The sequence below is a fragment of the Lithobates pipiens genome, unplaced genomic scaffold (assembly GCF_037356315.1).
Source record: "Lithobates pipiens isolate NorthernLeopardFrog02 unplaced genomic scaffold, aLitPip1_a1.2 Scaffold_27, whole genome shotgun sequence".
NCBI lineage: Eukaryota > Metazoa > Chordata > Amphibia > Anura > Ranidae > Lithobates > Lithobates pipiens.
This window is the reverse complement of record NW_027507788.1, coordinates 23,102,840-23,125,336: the sequence shown is the minus strand read 5'-3', so window position 1 is coordinate 23,125,336 and position 22,497 is coordinate 23,102,840. Positions and strand designations below refer to the sequence as shown.

The following is a 22,497-nucleotide window of genomic DNA, read 5'->3' as shown; positions in this document are numbered from 1 at the left end:
CATCAAATGCAACCACTGTGCCCATCGAATGCTGCCACTGTGACCCCCCCCCCCTTGCAACTACCTTCATTATATTGGCAGCGGCGAGCGGTGTCCTCCATGCTCCTCCATGTCCTCCAAGTCTTCTCTCATCCTCTCCTCCAGGCAATTGGATGCCTGATAGGCGCCCAGTCACAGTGCCTGCTGTTTCAGCCAAGGAAAGCGAATATTTATTTGCTTTTCTAACACACCTGGGTGAGCTGCTGTAATTTAGGCGCCTGAAAAGGAGCCGGGCACCTAAATAGTGGGTGACAGCGGCGGCCATGGATAGATGAATCTATCCATTGGTCATAGGGGGAGGCTGGAGAGAGGTGACGGCGCCCGTGTGCCCTTATGGACGCACCGTCACTGGTAAGTGTCCTATTATTAGAAGTCAGCAGCTACAGTGGGGGGGATGGACCTGCTCTTTAATGACATTGGTTGTATGTTTGGGGTCATTGTTCTGCTGCAGAATACAATTGGGGCCAATCCCATAAGAATGGATAAGTATCTGCCTATATTTCTCAGCATTGAGGACACCATTGATCCTGACCAAATCTCCAACTCCATTTGCAGAAATGGAACCCCAAACTTGCAAGGAACCTCCACCATGCTTCACAGTTGCCTCCATACACTAATTATTGTACCGCTCTCTAGCCCTTCATGAACAAACTTCCTTCTGCTACATCCAAATAAATAATAATCTATTTATTTTGACTCATCAGACCAGAGGACCTGCTGCCATTTTTCTGCACCCCAGTTCCTATGTTTTTGTGCATAGCTGATTCGCTTTGTCTTGTTTCCACATCCTATGCATGAAATCATAGGAGCTGGGATGCAGAAAAATGGAAGCAGGTGCTCCGGACTGATGATTCAAAATTTGTCCCAGAGGTCGAAAACAGTAAAAGTAGCACATGCACTTGCATGCAAATGAATGGGCTGAAATCACACTGCACGCAGATCGCATGTGAATAACACAGGAACACGCAGGGTGTTCCTGTGCGATTCATGGTGTGAACCAGCCCTAAAGGCAAATAGAGTGCACCTTGCAAGTGCAGTTGCACTAATTTCCCCCATAACTTAGTAAATGCAATAAAGCTCTGCTGATTTTCATCATCCAATCATGTGCAACAGTGGCTGTTGGTGTTTTTTGATTTATTTTTTTTGGGGGGGGGGGGGGGGTGGCAAACAACCACTCCCCCGGGCGGCTGGCGCCACCACCCCCCGCCCGTCTGCTGGTCGGTCCGGCACTTACCCCATCGAGGCAGCGGGTGGCGGGAAGGTTGTAACGAAGTCGGTCGACCAATCAAATTTTGTACAACTCCCCTATTGGATTTTCCCTACTCGATCCACACTGCAGGCTATAGACTGCAGCTCTGATATGTGTATTCTGACATCTTTGTGATGTAGGAGCGCTGGCCCATATGCAGGTTTTTTGATTGGATAGGTGGTTTGTGGTCCTAGAGGCTGCTCACCAGCAACTGTGTGGTCTTGCTGGACCCCCAGAGGGGTTTGTTGGAAGCAGGGGCGGACTGACCAATGGGGCTCTCGGGCACCACTAGGGGGCCCCATCAGGGTTGCCAACGTCAATAAAACCAGGGACAGTATGTGTCTGTGTGTGTGTATACTGTATGTGTGTGTGTGTGTGTGTGTGTATACTGTGTGACCCCATAATTTCCTATTGCCCGGGGCCCCCATAATTTCCTATTGCCCGGGGGCCCCATAATCTCCTATTGCCCGGGGCCCCATGGTTTGTCAGTCCGCCCATGGTTGGAAGTTTTTAAAGGAAGGGAGCGCCACACTAGCTTGTACAGACTTTTCAAAGATTTCTATTTTGGAACAGCTAAATGAAAATTTGAGAGTGACAGTACGTGTATGAGCTGGTGTACCCAATCCAAAAAACAAGAGAAAAAGAGAGCCTAGTGCTAATTGCACGGCAACACCCCTCAGGATTGTGAGTGTACACCAGACAGTATTTAAAGAGGAGTTGCCCTTAAAACTGCAGCTGCTGACTTTTAATAATCGGACACTCACCTGTCCTAGGGTCCAGCGATGTGGGGGAATGAAGCCCCACTCGTTCCCCCCCTCCACTCGGAATTCTAACTGTGGGCACCTGGCTGTGGCTTCACAGCCGGGCACCCACTGTGCGAATGCATGAGTGGCGCCGCGTGCCGTGATTGGCCGCGCAGTCATCTGGGACCTGTCACGTGTCCCAGATGATTGACAGGAGGGGGCAGAGCTGAGCCCTTCCTGTGCCGAGGGGAAGTGATATCACCAGCCCAGGCACTGAAGGAGGCACACTACGAGGGACCCCCTAGCAACAGGCATTTAGAGGTGAGTTAAAAAAAAAAAAATTCCAAATGTGTTTTTTTTTTGGAATGTTAATGATTTATTTTTTTCTGTGGAACACCACTTTAAAAAAAAATATTTTATTATATCAAAAAATAATTACATAATAGAAACATTAAAATCAGTAATGATACAAAACCACAAGTATGGCATAATGCCCTCCAACATGTGATCAGTGGGCTATTTTAGCCCACTAATCACATGTTGCCATGCAATTAGCACTAGGCTCTCTTTTTCTCTTATTTTGGAACAGCCAACGCGTTTCGGGGGCTCAGCACTCCCCCTTCATCAGGGCTAAAAACAGGATGATGCAAGCGATTGGATTGGAAAGGCCCTGTAGGAAAATCTCCCTACTGTCAGAATACTATAATTCAGTGGAAACCCCCATCCACCTCGAGTGTGTGGATAGGGGAATCAGGTCAGTTTTTCTCATTCTGCTGCATTACTTACAAGATCAACAGGGTTTTTGCACTTATAAAACAGACATAGTTACATAGTTAGTAAGGTTGAATAAAGACACCAATCCATCCAGTTCAACCTGAGTGAGTGTGGGTGCGTGTCTACAATTGTACCTATCCCTGTACATTGTGTCTCAAAATACATAGACATAATAAAATACTTTGAATACAAGAGACAAAAAAGGTCCTATGCGCCGCACATCACTGCTAGGCCCTGTAGATATGTGTAATGACAGTCTCAGCCTAGGCTCCAGCCAAGCCACGCCCCCAACATGTTACGCCCCCCAGAGCTTAATCATTGATCCCCATGATTAAGCCCTGGGGGTGGAGCGAAACATGTTGGGGCGTGGCTTGGCTGGAGCCCAGGCTGAGACCGTCACATATCTACAGTGTTGTGTGGCACATAGGACCTTTTCTATTTGGAACTGGGATGGGCTCTGTCCTTGCCAGCGCTCCCAGTGGCGTCCTACAGGAGAGGACCCAGCTGGAGCCTTCGAACAGCACCCCCTGTTCGTTGTCTGGTCAAAATTCTTTGAATGGTATAATTAACAGTTCATTGTTAGGATTTACATACACTTTGAAAACAAAATAATCTAAAAATGTATTTTTATCTCTTCATTCTTGGACCAGATATACTGCGAGGAAGACAGCTTCTGCACACTACATACAAGATGTTCATGGCAGCGGCTGGAGTGGAGGGTGAGTTGTGCTCATTTCCCGAGGTCAGGAGCTTAGACCTCTCCCTTTTCATGGAGTGACAAGTCTGATTTTCTCTTTTTGGAGCTCTTCTTACCTCTACCTTCTGAATGGGATTTCTCCATCCACAAACTTGCAGAGGCCACCTCGTCTGAAGTTGTTTTTGATGGGCTATTTTGCAGCTTCTCATGTTAAGGGTTGGACATGTGACTGCTCTGTACTCTTTGTAAAGCCTTTTTACATTTAATTTATTCAGCAGTACAGATCCTACCCTTGCCTTTTATTTATTTTTATTTTTTTTTCAATTTGTTGTGGTCCTGACAAGCATTCTCCTCCTTACACTGCTTAACCCAGTACAACCACTTGAAGCCAATGATGTACAGGTACGTGATTTGACGGCAAGTGGTTAATAAGGCCACTTTTAGGCAGTGTTCATTTTGGTAGCAAATTTTAATTTCGTTTTAGTCTTAGGACTAAAGTGGCATTTTAGTTTTAGTCCTATTTCAGTCTTCTGCAATTGTTTTAGTTTTAGTCGTATTTAGTCGACTGAATCTCCAGTACATTTTAGTGGACTAAAATCTCCAGTATATTTTAGTCGACTAAAACAAATTTTAGTCGACTAAAACTCATTTTAACAGTCTAAAATCGACCAAAGTCCATTCGTTTTGAACGTGATGATGTATGACGGGACTAGAAAAGGAAGTTCAATAGCCAGTAGTCAATAGCTGCCCTTGCGTCATATTTGGTCTGTCGGACCAGCATACAGACGAACGGTTTTCCCGATAGAAATTGAGTCCGTCAGACAGATTTGAAACATGTTCTATTTGTAGGTCCGTCTGAATTTTTGAAGAAAAAAGTCAGATGGAGTGATTCCGTCTGACCTTTTCTGTCAGAAAGTCCGGTCGTGTGTACGCGGCATAAGGGGTAGATCTGAAATCAGTGGAAGCTCTGCTGATTTTATCATCCAATCATGTGCAAGCTAAAATGCTGTTTTTTATTTTGCTTGAATGTCCCCCCTCAGATCTACAGCGACTGCACTTCCAAGTGCACTTTCAGTGCAAAATGGATTTGCCTTTAGTGAATAAACCCCTCTGTGTCCATGCACACATAGGCATTTACAGGAATTTAGAGGCAGAAAAAACGCCACTGCCAACTAGTGATGGACGAACTTCCGACGAGACGTTGCGAACCGCAAAGTTTGCAGCGGACCCCATTGACTTTAATGGCAGGCGAACCTTAAAAACCTCCAGGTCATATTTTCAGCCACAAAATCCTTACTAGCTGTGCACACATAGTCCCACCACATGGACACTGACATAACAAAAGTATTAAGTGAATCTGGGATCGACAACGACAAGTATTCATTTTTTATCTGTGAATTCAGGAGCACATAAAGGCCATGGAGGAGAGGCAAGGTCAGGGCAGGCTATGAAGGGGGTGCAGGAGATGATCAGTGCCACAGTCAGGGCAGCGCAGTCCTGTGCCAGTGTCCCAGTGTGCCAACCTGTGCTTGATCCCCTCCCTTTGCCCGGCTCTTACCCCCACCTATGCAGGGCTCTACTGCGGTGGTCCGGAGGTGCCAGTCCAGTGCTGATCCTCAGCCATGGTGCTGGCACTGCCTGCTGATTGGCTTCTCCACTGCTATCTCCCTCACTGTCTGAAACCCACACCGTGATAGAGACTGAGCACTGACACCAGCACCGAGATAGAGAGCACTGACACCAGCACCGAGATAGAGAGCACTGACACCAGCACCGAGATAGAGAGCACTGACACCAGCACCATGATAGAGAGCACTGACACCACACCAGCACCATGATAGAGAGCACTGACACCAGCACCGAGATAGAGAGCACTGACACCAGCACCGTGATAGAGAGCACTGAGACCACACCAGCACCCAGATAGAGAGCACTGACACCACACCAGCTCCGTGATAGAGAGCACTGACACCAGCACAGAGATAGAGAGCACTGACACCAGCACCGAGATAGAGAGCACTGACACCAGCACCGTGATAGAGAGCACTGACACCAGCACCGAAATAGAGGGCACTGACCCCACACCAGCACCGTGATAGAGAGCACTGACACCAGCACCGTGTGGACCTAGTAGCCAGTGATTTGCAGACTGTCCCTGCTCCAAACACCAAACTGTCCCTCAGTCCCTACACTGATAAAAGACAGCTGCAGAATCGGGCAGCAATCAGCTCAGCAGCACAGCAGTCAAGTATAATATGCTTTCTATATTTGAAAGAAAGTAAATTATACGTGTACAACCCTATATACTGTACACCTATACCAGTCCTTAAAAGGACCTTTGTGGACCTAATAGTAATAGCTAGTGATTAAACTGACTGTCCCTGCTCCACACAGCGTCCTGTCCCTACACTGACAAAAGACAGAATGTAAAATGGCCGCCAGATCAGGTCTATTTATAAGGTAGGGGGTATGTCCAATTGTCCATGTGCTGAAATGTCTCAATTGGCTGTCCTGTACCCCATGATGGATGTGTCATGGGTCAAAATTCTTTGCAATGTAAACAAATATGGCCACCGCGAACATGCGCCAGAAGTCCGCCGGTTTGGCGAATCGTGAACTAGCAAAATTTGCCACGAACCGCAAGGCTATCTCTACTGCCAACACATCCAGGATTTTACCAGAAAAACGCTTGTCATGTCTAAACACTTGATCGTTAATTAATTTCAATGGCTGGAATAAATTATTATTTTGGCTACTGAAATTAATTAATAACTTAAGCACTTGACATGCCTAAATGCATCTAAATGCACCTAAATGTATTTACAAAAATGTGGCTTTAGACACTATTTTGACACTGCTTTTCTCCTGCCAGGAGAAAGGCGTTTAGAAGAGCTGGGCCTTATAGACAATGAATCCATGCGATGCATACTAGCACATTATGACATTGCTTGCAGGATTTTTTTTTTAACTACTAGACTGGTGATCAGTGAGTAAAAAGCTGTAAAAAACAGCTCATACTCACTGATCACCAGCCGGCTGCAGGGATCCGCTCTCCTCTCCTCAGCAACAACTTCCGTGTGAGGAGAGGAGAGCCAATTGCCTAGCAACCGGCTGTTTGTTTACATACATTGGCCGGGTGGGAGCTCTCTCCTTCTGACTGGACGTTCAGGAATGTCCTTCAGAAGGAGGGGGTGCACCCAGACACGGTGCATCTCGGATCGGAAGGAGGGCTCTGTGATTGGCCCTCCCGATCATATGATGACAGCCTTCATGTGATGTAAACAAACAGCCGGTTGCTAGGCAATTGGCTCTCCTCTCCTCACACGGAAGTTGTTGCTGAGGAGAGGAGAGCGGATCCCTGCAGCCGGCTGGTGATCAGTGAGTATGAGCTGTTTTTTACAGCTTTTTACTCACTGATCACCAGTCTAGTGTAAAACATACAGTGTAAACACACATGTCCCCACACAATGTCCCCAAAACACACATGTCCCCAAATAATAAAAACACATGTCCCCCACATATGTAGCATTAAAATCACATGTCCCAATTATTATCTACACACATATGTCCGTGATCATTTGCGTACATATATCTGTGATCACACAAACCAATTATTATACACTTAACGGAATTTTTTTTACCAAAAACATGTAGCAGAATACATTTTGGCTTAAATTTATGACAAAATATGATTTTATTTGATTTCTTTTCAAATAGAAAGAAGAAAATATTGTTTTTTTTTTTCCAAATCTCTGCTCTTTTTTCGCTTATATCGCAAAAATATGAATAAATACCGCCAAAATAAAGCTCTATTTGTGCGAACAAAATGCTAAAAAATTTATTTGGGTACAGTGTAGCATGACCGCGCAATTGTCATTGAAACTGCGAGAGCGCTGAAAGCTGAAAATTGGTCTGGGCAGGAAGGGGGGCGAAAGTGCCCGGTATTGTAGTGGTTAAGCACCAGCGGTTTACGACCGCTTTAATGGAAAGTGGTTAAGCGCGATCACCACCGTCCAGTCAGGATGTTGTACAATGTGTTTGTAAATCACAAGACTGGCAGAGCAGAATTATAACTATACACCCGCACACACACACACACACACTTATTATGGTCGTACTTGGTATATAACATCCTCTGTCTTTTCCTAGTCCTCAGCCTGGTGTTCTTCTGTATATACTGGGGTCAGTACGCACAGGACGGAGTGGGAAGTCCCAGCATCAAAGTGCTAGGTCAGTTCAAGAGTATGGATGTATGTGTGTCTGCCGTTTTGTATTTCATATTTATACCTAATCTCATTTTATTTCCCTTCTAGCAAAGCTGCTTTTCTCTGCCAGTTTCCTTATCTTCCTGCTCATGCTGATTCTCCTTGGAAAAGGATTTACAGTGACAAGGTATACAGACCACCTGCCAGCAAGATGTGTCACAACTGCAGTTTATCACCATTGGCATCATTTGCATTGCCCCTAGCACAGGCCCAGATTGAAAAATGAATTTTTAAAGAGTCGCTCCATCTTTGTTCGGAAAAGTGATCTATGTACATTGCAGGGATTTTAACAAACTGTGTTGCAGATTCCTACCTTTCGTTATTAAGAAGTAATAGCTGTCTGTCTGTGTCCATGCGCAAAGTGAATGAAAATGGGAGTGATTTTATAATTATCAATCAGCTGCTAATGAGGAAAGTGGCAGGGTCTGCATTCCTTTAGACGTGATTTCCTATTGGGAGTATTTTAAAGGGATTGTAAAGTGAATTTTTTTTTTTTAATTTAAAATAACAAACATGTTATACTTACCTCCACTGTGCAGCTCGTTTTGCACAGAGTGGCCCCGAACCTGCTTTTCTGGGGTCCCTCGGCAGCTGTCTCGGCTTCCTCCCGCAGATGCTTCTCACGTTCATGCGAGCTCCCTCGCATGGTGAGAAGCATCTGCGGGCGCGCTTCCGTGATACAGCTGGCGGCTATAGCCGCTCGCTGTATCACACGGCCCAGCCCCCCGGCGCTCCGCGTCAGTGGATGTGATTGACAGCAGCGCGAGCCAATGGCTGCACTGCTTTCCATTCATCCACTCCAGCCAATCAGCGGCCAGGCTGAACGGTGGAAAGGACGTCGGGGGACGAGCGCGGGACTTTCGAGGGGTGAGGTAAGTAAAACGGGGGGGCTGGGGGCGCAGGCACTGTCAGATGTTTTTTCACCTTAATGCATAGAATGCATTAAGGTGAAAAAACATTTACCTGTACAACCCCTTTAACACAAATGTAATTTTTGTTGCAGGGGATGCCCAAAATCAGATTTGTATCTTAGTGCGGACTTCTGGGATAATTAGTGAGCCAATCACACAAGCAGGAAATTACATTTCTAGGGGCATTCTGTACACCATTTGTGAACAGGGTGCCTGCAGGTTGCCATATTACATTGCATTTTACAGAAAATTTCAGTGCTGCAAATTGAGAAGGAAAGGCAATTTTTATTAACATTCAATTACAATATGCTGCTATAGCTGACTTGTTTATAAAGGTGATATCACTGGGGCCATTATCATTATTATTATACAGGATTTAATGAGATGCACAATGCTTTACAATATAAATAGGAGACAATACAGGTCCAACACAATAAAATACAAGAGGGTTAAGAGGGCCCTGTTTATAGCAGCTTACAATCTAGGAGAGTATCACCCAGATCCAGTGGTGGCTGGTGATAAAATAATTTGGGTGGCACAAACAAATCCCCTTCAGGTCCTTACCTGCAAACGGGCCTCAATCCTGGGCTGTCACGGCTCCCCTGATACCCGGCGGCTTCCGTGTTCCATCTTCAGCCTCCTGATTGGCCGGGACGCAGAACCAGAAGTGACACAATGGCGAATTTTGATTCGCTAAAGTAAAAAGTGGGAGGGTTCAGGGCACAGAGCACAAATGTAAAACAAGCCAATCGGAGCCTCAGGCTCTAATCACGTGCTTGTTAAACAATGATGGACTTAAAGTGGTTGTAAATTCTGTTACACCGCTTTTACGTACAGGTAAGCCTATAATAAGGCTTACCTATAGCTACCGGGAATATTCAGTATATGCGCTGCTGCTGACGTCATCGGTGCATACATACTGAAGGAACGGGCTGCTGGTACCGTTTCTTCAGGACTCGTGCTGTGACCGGCGGCTCCCACGAGTGACATCATCGCAGCTCCGGCCAGTCACAGCGCCGGAGCCGCAAACCCGGAGGTAACTCCGGTGGAAGATGTCCGCTGTGTACTCGGAGGGCCGACGCCAATTCAGGGCATCATTCTGGGGTAAGTATTTCATAATGAGCTAGAATGCGATGTATACTAGCTCATTATGCCTTTTTCTTATTTTTTTTTTTTTTCTGAGGTTTACAATCTCTTTAATAGACTTCTATTAGTCCGGAGCCCTGCAGTGCACTGTACACACATAGAAGCAGGGGCGGACTGACAACTCATGGGACCCCCGGGCAATAGGAGATTAGGGGGCCCCCAGGCAATCAGACATTATGGGGTCACACAGTATACACAAACACACACACACAGTATACAATCACACAGTATACACAAACACACACACACAGTATACAATCACACAGTATACAATCACACAGTATACACAGACGTGTTTCTATTGGCTGAGAAGGCACTGGAGAGGTGGGGCAGCTATAATCTCAGGATTTCTAGACCAAAAGGATTTTGGTAAGGGACATTTCAGAGACAGATGTAAAAAAACCTCTGATTTTTACATACTTTCCCTGGTTTTACTGAGGCTGGCAACCCTGATGGGGCCCCCTAGTGGCACGGGGCCCTCGGGCAGTGCCCAAGTGGCCCAGTGGTCAGTCCGCCCCTGCATAAAAGGATTTATTTTTGAATAAATGATAATATGACTAACATTTTTTAACTTTAAAATGTCATATTATCATTTATTTAAAAATAACTCATTCTATGAATCTCTTTCCTATTGGTCAAATTTCCATAAGATCCATAAGGGCTCCTGCGCTCCTTATGGACCGGCCAGCACTGTCCAGATCCTTTCTATTAATTTTTACTGAGTCGCCCAGAATAGAAAAAAAAACAGGTCAGGAGTTCTAACTTTACTGACTTCATACTTGTCTTGGAACAGCTGTACGTAGCAAAATCAAGGATGAGATGACACCCCTGGCACATTTAATGGACAATAATCAGCGGCAATGCTGATACTTCTTTTTTGGGAAGCTCATTTTAGGAGGAACGCAGCGTCTTGATGCTAAACACAAGTTGCTCATGTCCATGCATCATCAGCCTATCCGGTTACCTTCTTTGGCCTTGTCATTTCAGGGGTCGGATCAGCCACCTCGGCTCGATTAAACTGTCAGTCTACATGACGCTGTACACGGTTACACACACGGTGCTGTTTATACATGAGGCTCAGGTAAGAATCTTTAAAGTCATACAGTCAAGTCCTAAATTTCCAGCACCATTTTTTTGTGCAAAATTAACAAAATGTGGAGCTTAAGCAAATATGAGTTCTAAAGTGACCCTGTCATCACAGAAGAAGAAGGCTTGCCTGTAAAAAAAAAAACAAAGCAAATCCCATCTACTGTGTACTTACCTTAAAGTATAACTAAAGGCAAAACATTTTTTTTTTAGTTTTGGATAGAGGGGAGAGGGATTAGAATATTGGTCCATTTTTATTGCTGTCTGTGTCCCCCTTTAAAGCAGTAGTAAACTGCAGTTGAGAGGAAAAAAAAAATCCCCTGCAAGGCAATGTCATAATATGATAACAAATATAGGCGCACTAATCCAAGAGTCAATTTTTTGCCCAATGCAATTAAATTATGTTCTATATTGGAAAAAAGTCAATATAATAAAAATTGTAAAAACGTCTATGTAAGATGTCAAATGGTAAAAGGACTCAATCCAGGGGATGCACACAGGGCTGCCATCAATGTAGAATAGAAACCATATTCTGAGGCTGTAGAAAAAAACAAGAGGAGAGGCGCCTCTGGGTGCAGTAGTTTTAACCACTTCCAGACCAGCGCACGCCGATGTACGTCGGCAGAATGGCACGGGCAGGCATATTGGCGTACAGGTACGTCCAATCTTAAATGCCGCCCTGCCATCGCGTGCGGGCCGGTCGGGACCCCCCGTGAGTCCGGTCGCGGGTCCCGCGGACTCGATCGCCGCGGGCATACCCGCGATCATCTCACGGGGCGGCTGAACTGGGAGATGCCGTTGTAAACAGCATCTCCCCGTTCTGCCTAGCAACAAGTGACGCTGATCTCTGGTCCATGTGATTGGAGCAGAGATCAGTGTTCACTAAAAGAAAGCCCAGCCCCCAACAGTTAGTAACACGCCCCTAGGAACACTTAAGCCCTACACTGCCACCCACTGGTTAACCCCTTCACTGCCAGTGTCATTTACACAGGAATCAGTGCATTTGTATAGCACTCATTGCTGTATAAATGACAATGGTCCCAAAAATGTGTAAAAAATGTCCGATGTGTCCACCATAACGTCGCAGTCACAATAAAAATCGCTGATCGCTGCCATTACTAGTAAAAAAAAAAATTACTAATAAAAATGCCATAAAACTATCCCCTATTTTGTAAACGCTATAACTTTTGCGCAAACCAATCAATAATCGCTCATTGTGATTTTTTTTTACCAAAAATATATAGAAGAATACGTATCGGCCTAAACTGAGGGAAAAAAATGTTTTTTTTTTATATATATTAAAGTAAAAAATAATGCGCTTTTTCAAAATTGTTGCTCTATTTTTGTTTATAGCGCAAAAAAATAAAAACCACAGGGGTGATCAAATACCACCAAAAGAAAGCTGTATTTGTGGGAAAAAAAGGACGTCAATTTTGTTTGGGAGCCACGTCGCACGACCGCACAATTATCATTTAAAGCGACGCAGTGCCGAATCGCAAAAAGTGGTCTGGTCTTAGGCCGCGTACACACGAGAGGATTGTCCGTCCAACTTAGTCCGCTCATGTGTGGGCTTCAGCGGACTTTTTCAGCGGACAGTCTGGCGGACTAAGTCTTTCGGAATTTCCGTAGAACAGTCCGTCCAACTTTGGTTTCAGCGGACAATCCGCTCGTGAGTAGGCTAGTTCGACGGACTAAGTATGGCCCATGCTCAGAAAGGATTTACACGGCCGAAGGTTGCATTGCAGTGTATTGGACGTCGAATTTCTAGTCCCGTCGTACGTGCCGTACACGTCATCGCGCAAGCTTTCGGCGGACTGTCTGTTCATCGTGTGTGGTCAAGTCCGTTCATTCGAAAGTAGGACGGACTGTCTGTCGGATTGTCTGACGAACTTAGTTGGCCAGACAATCCGCCCGTGTGTACGCGGCCTTAAGCAAGCAAAATGGTCCGTCCGGTCTGTAAGTGGTTAAAACACAACTTTAATATATAAAATAGTAGCACTCACATTTAGATGAGAAAAAGCAGGCATAGTATATTGAATGTTATGAACAATTACTGGAAAAAACAATTATATAGAAAATGATTATATAAAAAATCTATTATCTAAAAGATCTATTATATAAAAAATAATAGATCTTTTAGATAATAGATTATAGTGTGGTAATAATAGACTATAGTGATTATGTTTAATAATTTATAGCGACAAGGAATTACTGCTGCAAAATTTTCCATCGGACTTTTGCTCCTGGTTGCTGCAGTCTATGCATTTGGCAGCACATAAGCGACATGTACATCAAATATGTAAGCTCTGATAAGATATTCGTGTTTATTATGGTTAAAAGGTTCTTACTTGTCTCTATTATTGTGTGTTGCTCCCAGTTCTTTGACCCAGCTCAGGTCCTTTACACATATGAGTCCCCTGCTGGCTATGGGAACATTGCTCTACAGTTTCTGGCCTACATATGGTTCTGTTACGCCGTGCTGGTGACCCTCAAACATTTCCCAGAAAAACAGGCCTTCTATGTGCCCTTTTTCGCAGCTTATACTTTGTGGTGAGTATGAGAGTGGATCAAATGGTGGTAGAGCTGTGGTACAATTATATATTGTCATACCATGCACAAACACAGTGGACTAATGATATATAAAAAAATGGACCTAAAGCTAAACAATGGGTTAAACCAGCAATTCTCCAACGGGGTTCCATAAAACACTAGGCTTCCTCGAGATGTTGCTAGGGGTTCCCTGAGTTGTGGTTGACTGACCTCCTAGTTGATGGTACGTACATAGTTCCAAGCCCTTCAACACTTGGCAGAGCCAGTGGCATGGCACCAATGATCTTTTTAGCTGTCTGTAGGGGTGGCATTCTGACCACCACTGTTAGCCCTTGTACACACGGTCGGAGATTCCTACGGAATGTGTCCGATCGGAGCGTTTTGTCGGATATTCCGACTGTGTGTGGTCTGCATCGGACTGTTTCCGTTGGAATATCCGTCGGACCAAATTTTCCAATTTGCCAGAAATATTTTCCGACAAACTGGTCCGATCGGACATACTCCGATCATGTGTAGAGAATCCTGATCGGACAAAGTGGCACGCATGCTCAGATCAAATTCCTACATCAAAGCTATTGGCTACTAGCCTGAACATAGTCCCGCCGTAACAAAATAATGTCATCACGTTCTGAACGATCGGATTTTCCGACAACTTCGTCCGACCGTGTGTATACAACAGTTTCGGACAAAATCCGACGGACAAAATGCGACGGATTTGGTTGTCGGAATCTCCGACCGTGTGTACAAGGGCTAAGGAGGCATTCTTTCCATTGGCCTAAATCCTAAACAATGGGTTAACCCAGTCATTCTGAAATAGGGCTCCATAAAAACTCAGAGAATAGCTGAAGGAAATTCCCCCTTCTAAGACACTTGTCATCTCCACCCCCTACCCACCTTTGAGCACCATCCCTTAGTTCCACCCCCTACGCAGCTCCCAGTATTGCCCCTGTTAGGCCGCGTACACACGGGCGGACTGTGTGGCCTACTTAGTCCGTCGAAACACATTTCAGCGGACAGTCCGCTCGTGTGTGGGCTTCAGCGGACTTTTTCAGCGTGCAGTCTGGCGTACTAAGTATTTCGGATTTTTCGAAATACTGTCCGTCATACTTTGGTTTCAGCAGACAATCCGCTCGTCAGTAGGCTAGTTCGACGGACTAAGAATGGCGCATGCTCAGAAAGGATTTACACGGCGAAAGGTTGCATTGCTGTGTCTTGGACTTCCTATTTCTAGTCCCGTCGTACGTGCTGTACACGTCATCACGCAAGCTTTCGACGGACTGTTTGTGCATCCGTGTGTGGTCAAGTCCGTTCATTCGAAAGTATGACGGACTGTCCGTCGGATTGTATGACGGACTAAGTAGGCCATACAGTCCGCCCGTGTGTACGCGGCTTTAGAGAATACAGAACCAAGAATAATTTTGTAGTGATAAGTAATCTGAAAAGCAGTAAAGTAGATCTCCCAGCAACAATAGATTCCCCCAGCAACATTGGACCCCAACAACAATAGATTCCGGCAACAACAACAACAGCTTTTATTTGTAGAATTGGCTGCATTTTTATTAAAGTGGTGTTGCCACCAAAATATAAAAAAGTGTTTAAAAATCTTTAAAAAAAAAAAAAAAATTGGGAAAAAAAAATTATATTTTACTCACCTCTAAATACCTGTTGCTAGGGGGTCCCTCGTAGTCTGCCTTCTTCATTGCCTGGGCTGGTGACATCACTTCCCCTCGTGCTGCACAGTCATCTGGGACCTGTCACGTGTCCCAGATGACTATCACGACGGCCTGCGCCGCTCGCGCATGCGCAGTGGGTGCCCGGCTGTGAAGCCACAGCCGGGTGCCCACAGTACGAATGACGGCGCCGCGAGCGGAGCGGGGAACAGGGGGGGGGGGCTTTGTTCCCCCGCATCTCTGGACCCCGGGACAGGTAAGTGTCCGATTATTAAAAGTCAGCAGCTGCAGTATTTGTAGCTGCTGACTTTTAATTTTTTTTTTTTTACGGGCACCCCACTTTAAGGGGTTAGGCTTGCTTTAAAGGACACCTCTACTCAGGAAATATAGAGGAGGACATTGCTAAGCTCTGACTATTCTAGTAACTTGATTTCATGCTGAATCTGTGGTTTTAGTTCTGTCGAATTCACTGGCCCAAAACAAGCTGGCAATATAAGGTTCGATATCTCTCATTCAGCCTGCAGGCAAAGGCAAGAAACTCGGCACCGAACAGCGCAGATGGACAAATACCCCTTCTGGGCTATTGTACTCTGACAGCTGTCAATGGTTCTCTGAATACAATAGCCCATTTACATTACTTTGAAAAAGTATTCATACCCTTTGAAATTTTTGACCAGGTTACAAACAAAAAATGTAAATGCATTTTATTGGGATTTTATGTGATAGACCAACACAAAATGGCACATAATTGTGAAGTGGAAGGAAAATTATAAATGGTTTTCAACATTTTTTACAAAAGTGTGGCGTGCATTTGTATTCAGCCCCCCCTGAGTCAATACTTTGTAGAACCGCCTTTCAGTGCAATTACAGCTGCAAGTCTTTTTTGGGGCTGTTGCCACCAGCTTTTCGCATCTAGAGAGTGACATTTTTGCCTATTCTTCTTTGCAAAATAGCTCAAGCTCTGTCAGATTGGATAAAAATCATCTGTGAACAGCAAGTCTTGCCACAGATTCTCAATTGGATTTAGGTCTGGACTTTGAGTGGGCCATTCTAACACATTAATAGGCTTTCATCTAAACAATTCCATTGTAGCTCTGGTTGTATGTTTCGGGTCGTTGTCCTGCTGGAAGGTGAACCTCCGCCCCAGTCTCAAGTCTTTTTCAGACTCTTAACAGGTTTTCTTCTAAGTTTGCCCTGTATTTGGCTCCATCCTTCTTCCCATCAACTCTGACCAACTTCCCTGTCCCTGCTGAAGAAAAGTTTCCCTGCAACATGATGCTGCCACCACCATGTTTCACAGTGGGGATGGTGTGTTCAGGTTGATGTGCAGTGTTAGTTTTCCGCCACACATAGCATTTTGCTGTTAGGACAAAAGTTCAGTTTTGGTCTCATCTGACCAGAGCACCTTCTTCCACATGTTTGCTGTGTCCCCCACATGGCTTCAAACTGCAAACAGGACTTCTTATGGCTTTTCTTCAACAATGGCTTTCTTCTTGCCACTCTTCCATAAAGGCCAGATTTGTGGGGGGCACGACTAATAGTTAGTTGTCCTATTGACAGATTCTCCCACTTTATCCCTGACCTGTCTGGTGTGTTCCTTGACCTTCATGATGCTGTTTGCTCACTAAGGTTCTCTAACAAACCTCTGAGGGCTTCGCAGAACAGCTGTATTTCTACTGAGATTAAATTACACACAGGTGGATGCTATTTACTAATTAGATGACTTCTGAAGGCAATTGGTTCCACTAGATTTTAGTTAGGGGTATCAGAGTAAAGGGGACTGAATACAAATGCACGCCACACTTTTCACATATTTATTTGTTTTTGTCTGTAAAAGATTTGGAAAACCATTTATTATTTTCCTTCTACTTCACAATTATGTGCCACTTTGTGTTGGTCTATCATATAAATTCCCAATAAAATACATTCACGTTTTTGGTTGTAACATGACAAAATGTGGAAAATGTCAAGGGGTATGAATACTTTTTCAAGGCACTGTACAGTATAGGAGAAATATTTTTTATCTTGTACTGCAATGAGCAGTTTCCCACTACAACCAGTTACCAATGGCTTTTTGTAAAATGAGTGCAGCTGAAATGAGGAAAGAATTTTATCATTGGATGCTGTTGGGTTGCTGTGTTGTGCACACTTTTTGGGTAATACATTTATTATTTAGTTTACTAAATATAACTCATCCTGCTTAACGGAGAATTATGGGTTTGTAATTAAAACAAACATTCAGACTCACCTCTATGCTGCTGCTCTAAGCCCGAGTACTGAGCGATCACATGACTGCAGATTGTTCGGTTCTCAGTTTGTTTGGAGCAGAGAGCGGTGACGTCAGTCACCGCTCTCTGCTCCTCTAGTGCTCATTGAAGTACTGGGCTGGGGAGGGGGCAGTCGCAACAGTTTTTGGCTCTCAGACAGCTCCAGCTGTCCGTCAGTCAGCGGGGTGGATCCTGACAATATGGAGCAGATTTGCCACATGAGCTGATATTGGGCAACAGCCTGCGATCAGCTGACTCTGCATCACAGGGGAGCAAAAGATGTCAAAAAAGGTTGAATGAAATTTAACGTGTATCCTCACAGGGTGACACTGTGGATACACCAGTAACAATATGCCAACGTCCCAATATTAAGTGGAAAAAAGCTAATAAGGAATTGCAAAAATGGACTTTATAGGCACACACATAGTAAAAATTATTGACATTTTAATTGGATAAAGTTAAAATCGTAATTTACAAAACATAAAAAGAAAACACATCATAATAATACATGGGGTCATGTATTATTATGATGTGTTTTCTTTTTATGTTTTGTAAATTACGATTTTAACTTTATCCAATTAAAATTTCAATAATTTTCACTATATGTGTGTGCCTATAAAGTCCATTTTTGCAATTCCTTATTAGCTTTTTTCCACGGGGGGGAGCAAAAGTTGGGCACTCCTGTGACCCAAAAGCTTTGACCATACAGTACTTCTCTTTTAAGGAGGTCCAGATATGGGAACTTGAAGGACTAGATTAAATATTTCACAGAAGTATGAGCAAATTCTGGCAGGACTTTTTATTACTGTGCCATGACCAGGCCACACTGTTTTTTATTCATTTCCAGCAATGATACAACATATACAAATCACCATAATTCATATTTGTTGGCAGGTTCTTTGCTGTTCCTGTCATGGCTCTGATTGCTAACTTTGGAATTCCAAAGTGGGCCCGTGAGAAGATTGTCAATGGTATACAGCTAGGAATCCATCTGTATGCACATGCTGTTTTCCTGGTGAGTTGGAGACCTTCCCGTCTATGAGAAGGTTTGGCATAGAACTGACTAAACAGAAACAATTTAGAGTGTTTTTCAAATATACCTTTCATCTTTTTTTATTTAAAACATTGAAATGAACCCATAGAGCCATGATTGTCTTCTTTCCTGTCTGTATATTCATATAAAAGCCCTGTATTTTTATTTAATGGCTTATTTTCTGTTTTTATCTTGAAGCATACTGCAACTTAACCACTTAAGGATCAAGCCTCTTTTTGAGATTTGTAGTTTACAAGTTAAAATCAGGGTTTTTTTTGCTAGAAAATTACTTAGAACCCCAAACATTATACTTTTGTTTCTAACACCCTAGAGAATAAAATTGCAGTTGTTGCAATACTTTCTGTCACACTGTATTTGCGCATCTGTCTTACAAGCGCACTTTTTTTCGAAAAAAATACACTGTTTTGAATTAAAAAATAAGACAACAGTAAAGTAAAATTGCGCCAGCTCGTGGAATGGCGACAAACATTTACCCTTAAAAATTTCCATAGGCAACGTTTAAAAAATTCTACAGGTTGCATATTTTGAGTTACAGAGGAGGTCTGAGGCTAGAATTATTGCTCTCGCTCTACCGAACGTGGCAATACCTCAAATGTGTGGTTTTAACACCATTATCATATGTGGGTGCTACTCATTTGTGTTCGCTTCTGTAAAAAAAAAAAAAAAAAAAATGGCCCTTTAAGAGCTATGAGTGGAACTGATGTTTTGACGTCGCTTCTGCCCTGGTATGGTATGGAGATGGGTGGCCATCTTCTCCTCACTCGTCTCAATGCCAAGGAAGGAGCAACATCCGATCACCTCTGCTGCTGCCGAGGGCACCGGTAAGCAGCGGAGGGCACCGGAGCGACCGCGACTGATAAAAGTGATCTTGCGGCGAATCTATGGAGCTAGTTCACATATCTCCTTTGTGGCCGTGGAGTGGCTTGCACAGTGTGTCTTTGGCTCAGTTTCAGGGTCGAAGGCAAAATGGCAAATGTTGGCCCTGATTCATCTCTGAAACGGAGAACAGGGATGCACTGGACCCCTGCTGCAAGCTGCATCCATCGGAGATGTGAACCCAACCTCAGTCTATTAGTTTAAGCAAACTTCACCCTCCACTACCACAATTGCCACTCTTTGGAGGAGGGAAGAGTGGGTACCTGTTTTTGACAGGTACCGGCTCCCACTTCTGGTCAGATGTGCCATTGCGATCTGAGCCAGACATTCACCACCCCAACCCCCCCCCCCCTTCCCCTGCAGTCTTCTGGGACACATCACAGGTCCCAGAAGTCTACGGCACTATTTACAGGGTGACTCACACATGCGCAGTAGGAAGCCGGCTGTGAAGCCACAGGGCTTCACTGCCTGCTTCCCTTACTTGAGATGGCGGCGCCTCCACCTGGAGCAGATTAAAGAATCTGCTTGGATGAGGACATTGCTGAATCCCTGGACAGGTAAGTGTCTTTATATTAAAAGTATGAAGCTACAGTATTTGCAGCTGCTGACTTTCAATTTTTTTAGGGGGGGGGCCTGGAGCTCTTCTTTAAAGAGGAAGTAAACCCTGATGGGTTTACTTCCTCTTTGTCTCCCTGCAAAGGTAAAGCATAATGGACTACTATGCATCGCATAGTAGCCCATTATGTGTCACTTACCTGACACAGGAGCCAGCGATGTGACCGCTGTCCCCTGTGGTCCGGCGCATCCATCTTTTCGGTGGGGTCTCGCAGCCCCGCCGCTGTCATTCGGCGGAGCCGCGATGACGTCACTCCCGCGCATGTGCACGGGAGCCGACCCGCGCGCCAGTGTGTCACCGCTGTCCCCTGTAGTCTGGAGCATCCATCTTCTTCCGGGTATCGCTGCTCTGGCCACTCACAGCGCCGGAGCAGCGATGACGTCACTCCTGCGAATGCGCACGGGAGCCGCCACTAACGGCATATCGCCGTTAGCAGCGGCATGCTGTCTTTTAGTAAACGGTTTAGGAGATATTTCTTGGACCTACAGGTAAGCCTTAATCTAGTCTTACCTGTAGGTCAAAGTGGTTTGTAAGGGTTTACAACCACTTTAACAAGACCTTTCATTTTCTTTCATGTAATCCTGACAGCGCCTTTGTTAAATGACAGTTTTTTTAACCACTACAATACAGGGCACTTTCACCCCCTTCCTTCCCAGCCCAATTTTCAGCTTTCAGCGCTCTAGCGCTTTCAGTGACAATTGCGCGGTCATGCTACACTGTACCCAAATGAAATTGTTATCATTTTGTTCGCACAAATAGAGCTTTATTTTGGTGTTATTTATTCACGACTCCGTTTTTTTTGCGATATAAGCGCAAAAATAGCGGAAATTTGGAAAAAAAACAATATTTTCTTTTTTCTATTTGAAAAGAAATCCAATTATAATCAAATTTTGTCATAAATTTAAGCCAAAATGTATTCTGCTACATGTTTTTGGTAAAAAAAAATCCGTTAAGTGTATAATAATTGGTTTGTGTGATCACGGACATATGTACGCAAATGATCATGTACATATGTGTGCAGGTGATCACGTACATATGTGTGCAGATAATCATTGGGACATGTGATTTTAGTGGGACATATGTGGGGGACATGTTTTTATTATTAGGGACATGTATGTTTTGGGGACATGTGTGTTTTGGGGACATATGTGGGGACTGTGTTTGTACTGTGTGGTGTGTTGTGTGTTTACACTACACTGATGATCAGTGAGTAAAAAGCTGTAAAAAGCAGCCCATACTCACTGATCATCAGCCGGCTGCAGCGTTCTGCTCTCCTCAGCGGTGACTTCCGTGTGAGGAGAGGAGAGCCGATTGCCTAGCAACCGGCTGTTTGTTTACATCACATGACGGCCGTGATTGGACACGGCCGTCATGTGATCAGGAGGGCCAATCACAGAGCCCTCCTGCCGATCTGAGATGTGCCGTGTCCGGGTGACACGAGCACATCGGGATCGCGCCGCTGCGCGGGTGCGCGCGCGCGCGATCCCGCTACTCCTGAAGGACGTTCCTGAACGTCCTATCAGGAGTAGACGGCTCCCACCCGGCCGTATATATGCATTGACCGGGTGGGAAGTGGTTAATGTCTGTAATCAGAACTGAGCTCGGGCAAGAAATAGGACAGCTTTACAACCAGATGAATCTGCTTTGACAGGAAGAGAATACAGTAAAACCTTGGCTTGTGAGCGTAAATTGTTCCTGAAACATGCTTGTAATCCAAAGCACCCGTACATCAAAGTGAATTTCCCCATAAGAAATAATGGAAACTCAGATGATTCCTTCCACAACCATTTATTCATAAGTCCTTCAGTTTATAGTCCACATAAAAAGATCATAGCAATGTTGTGTAACCATAAAATATCCATCTACAAACGACATCCTCCACAAGGGGATTAGAAGCAGAATCCAGCAGGAGCTACAGAGTATAAAAGAGAAGAGAGGTGCCTCTAAGTGTAGCAATATGGTTACATTTAATGAAGATACAACATTTAGCAACTCGCATGGTTGATGATTAAACGAGGCACATCTAAGTATGCAGGCACCTGGAATAAATCTGTCCACATAGACCGTCCTCCGCACCACCGGCTCTCACCGATGTCAGTCTGCGATCGTGACTGGGAGGACTACCCTGCATAGAGTGATCAGAAAGCAAGGCTTGAAGGGATGATGTTGATGGCGGTGTGGAGGACGAACTATGTGGATAGCTTCATCCCGGATGCCTGCATACTTAGATATGTCTGTTTTGATCATCAACCATGTGAGTTGCTAAATGTTGTACCTTCATTAAATGTAACCATATTGCTACACTTAGAGCCCATTCACACAGGGGCAACTCCTGATCCGACTTCAGGTCGCCCCTAGTCGCCTCAGGTCGCCTCAGGTCGGACAACATTTAAAAATCAATGTAAGTGAATGAGAGCCGTGTTAATGCACACTACTGAAGTCGCTCCGACTTCAAAAAAGGTTCCTGTACTACTTCTATCCGACTTGTAGGCGACCGGTACCCATTGATTTCAATGGAGGTCGCCTCCAAGTCGGATCTCTGTCTATACGGAGG

The 22,497-nt window shown here is 44.7% G+C and overlaps 1 protein-coding gene across 1 annotated transcript in view; it reads left to right on the top strand.

The window, feature by feature from the left end:
* Positions 1-22,497, top strand: part of TMEM145 (transmembrane protein 145) — a 180,083-nt gene that overhangs the window by 144,956 nt on the left and 12,630 nt on the right. Inside the window, exons 8-13 of the mRNA XM_077456618.1 lie at positions 3,456-3,524; positions 7,652-7,732; positions 7,816-7,894; positions 10,812-10,905; positions 13,288-13,460; positions 18,292-18,412. Of these exons, the coding sequence (XP_077312744.1) occupies positions 3,456-3,524; positions 7,652-7,732; positions 7,816-7,894; positions 10,812-10,905; positions 13,288-13,460; positions 18,292-18,412 (617 nt within the window). The remainder of the gene's footprint in view (positions 1-3,455; positions 3,525-7,651; positions 7,733-7,815; positions 7,895-10,811; positions 10,906-13,287; positions 13,461-18,291; positions 18,413-22,497) is intronic.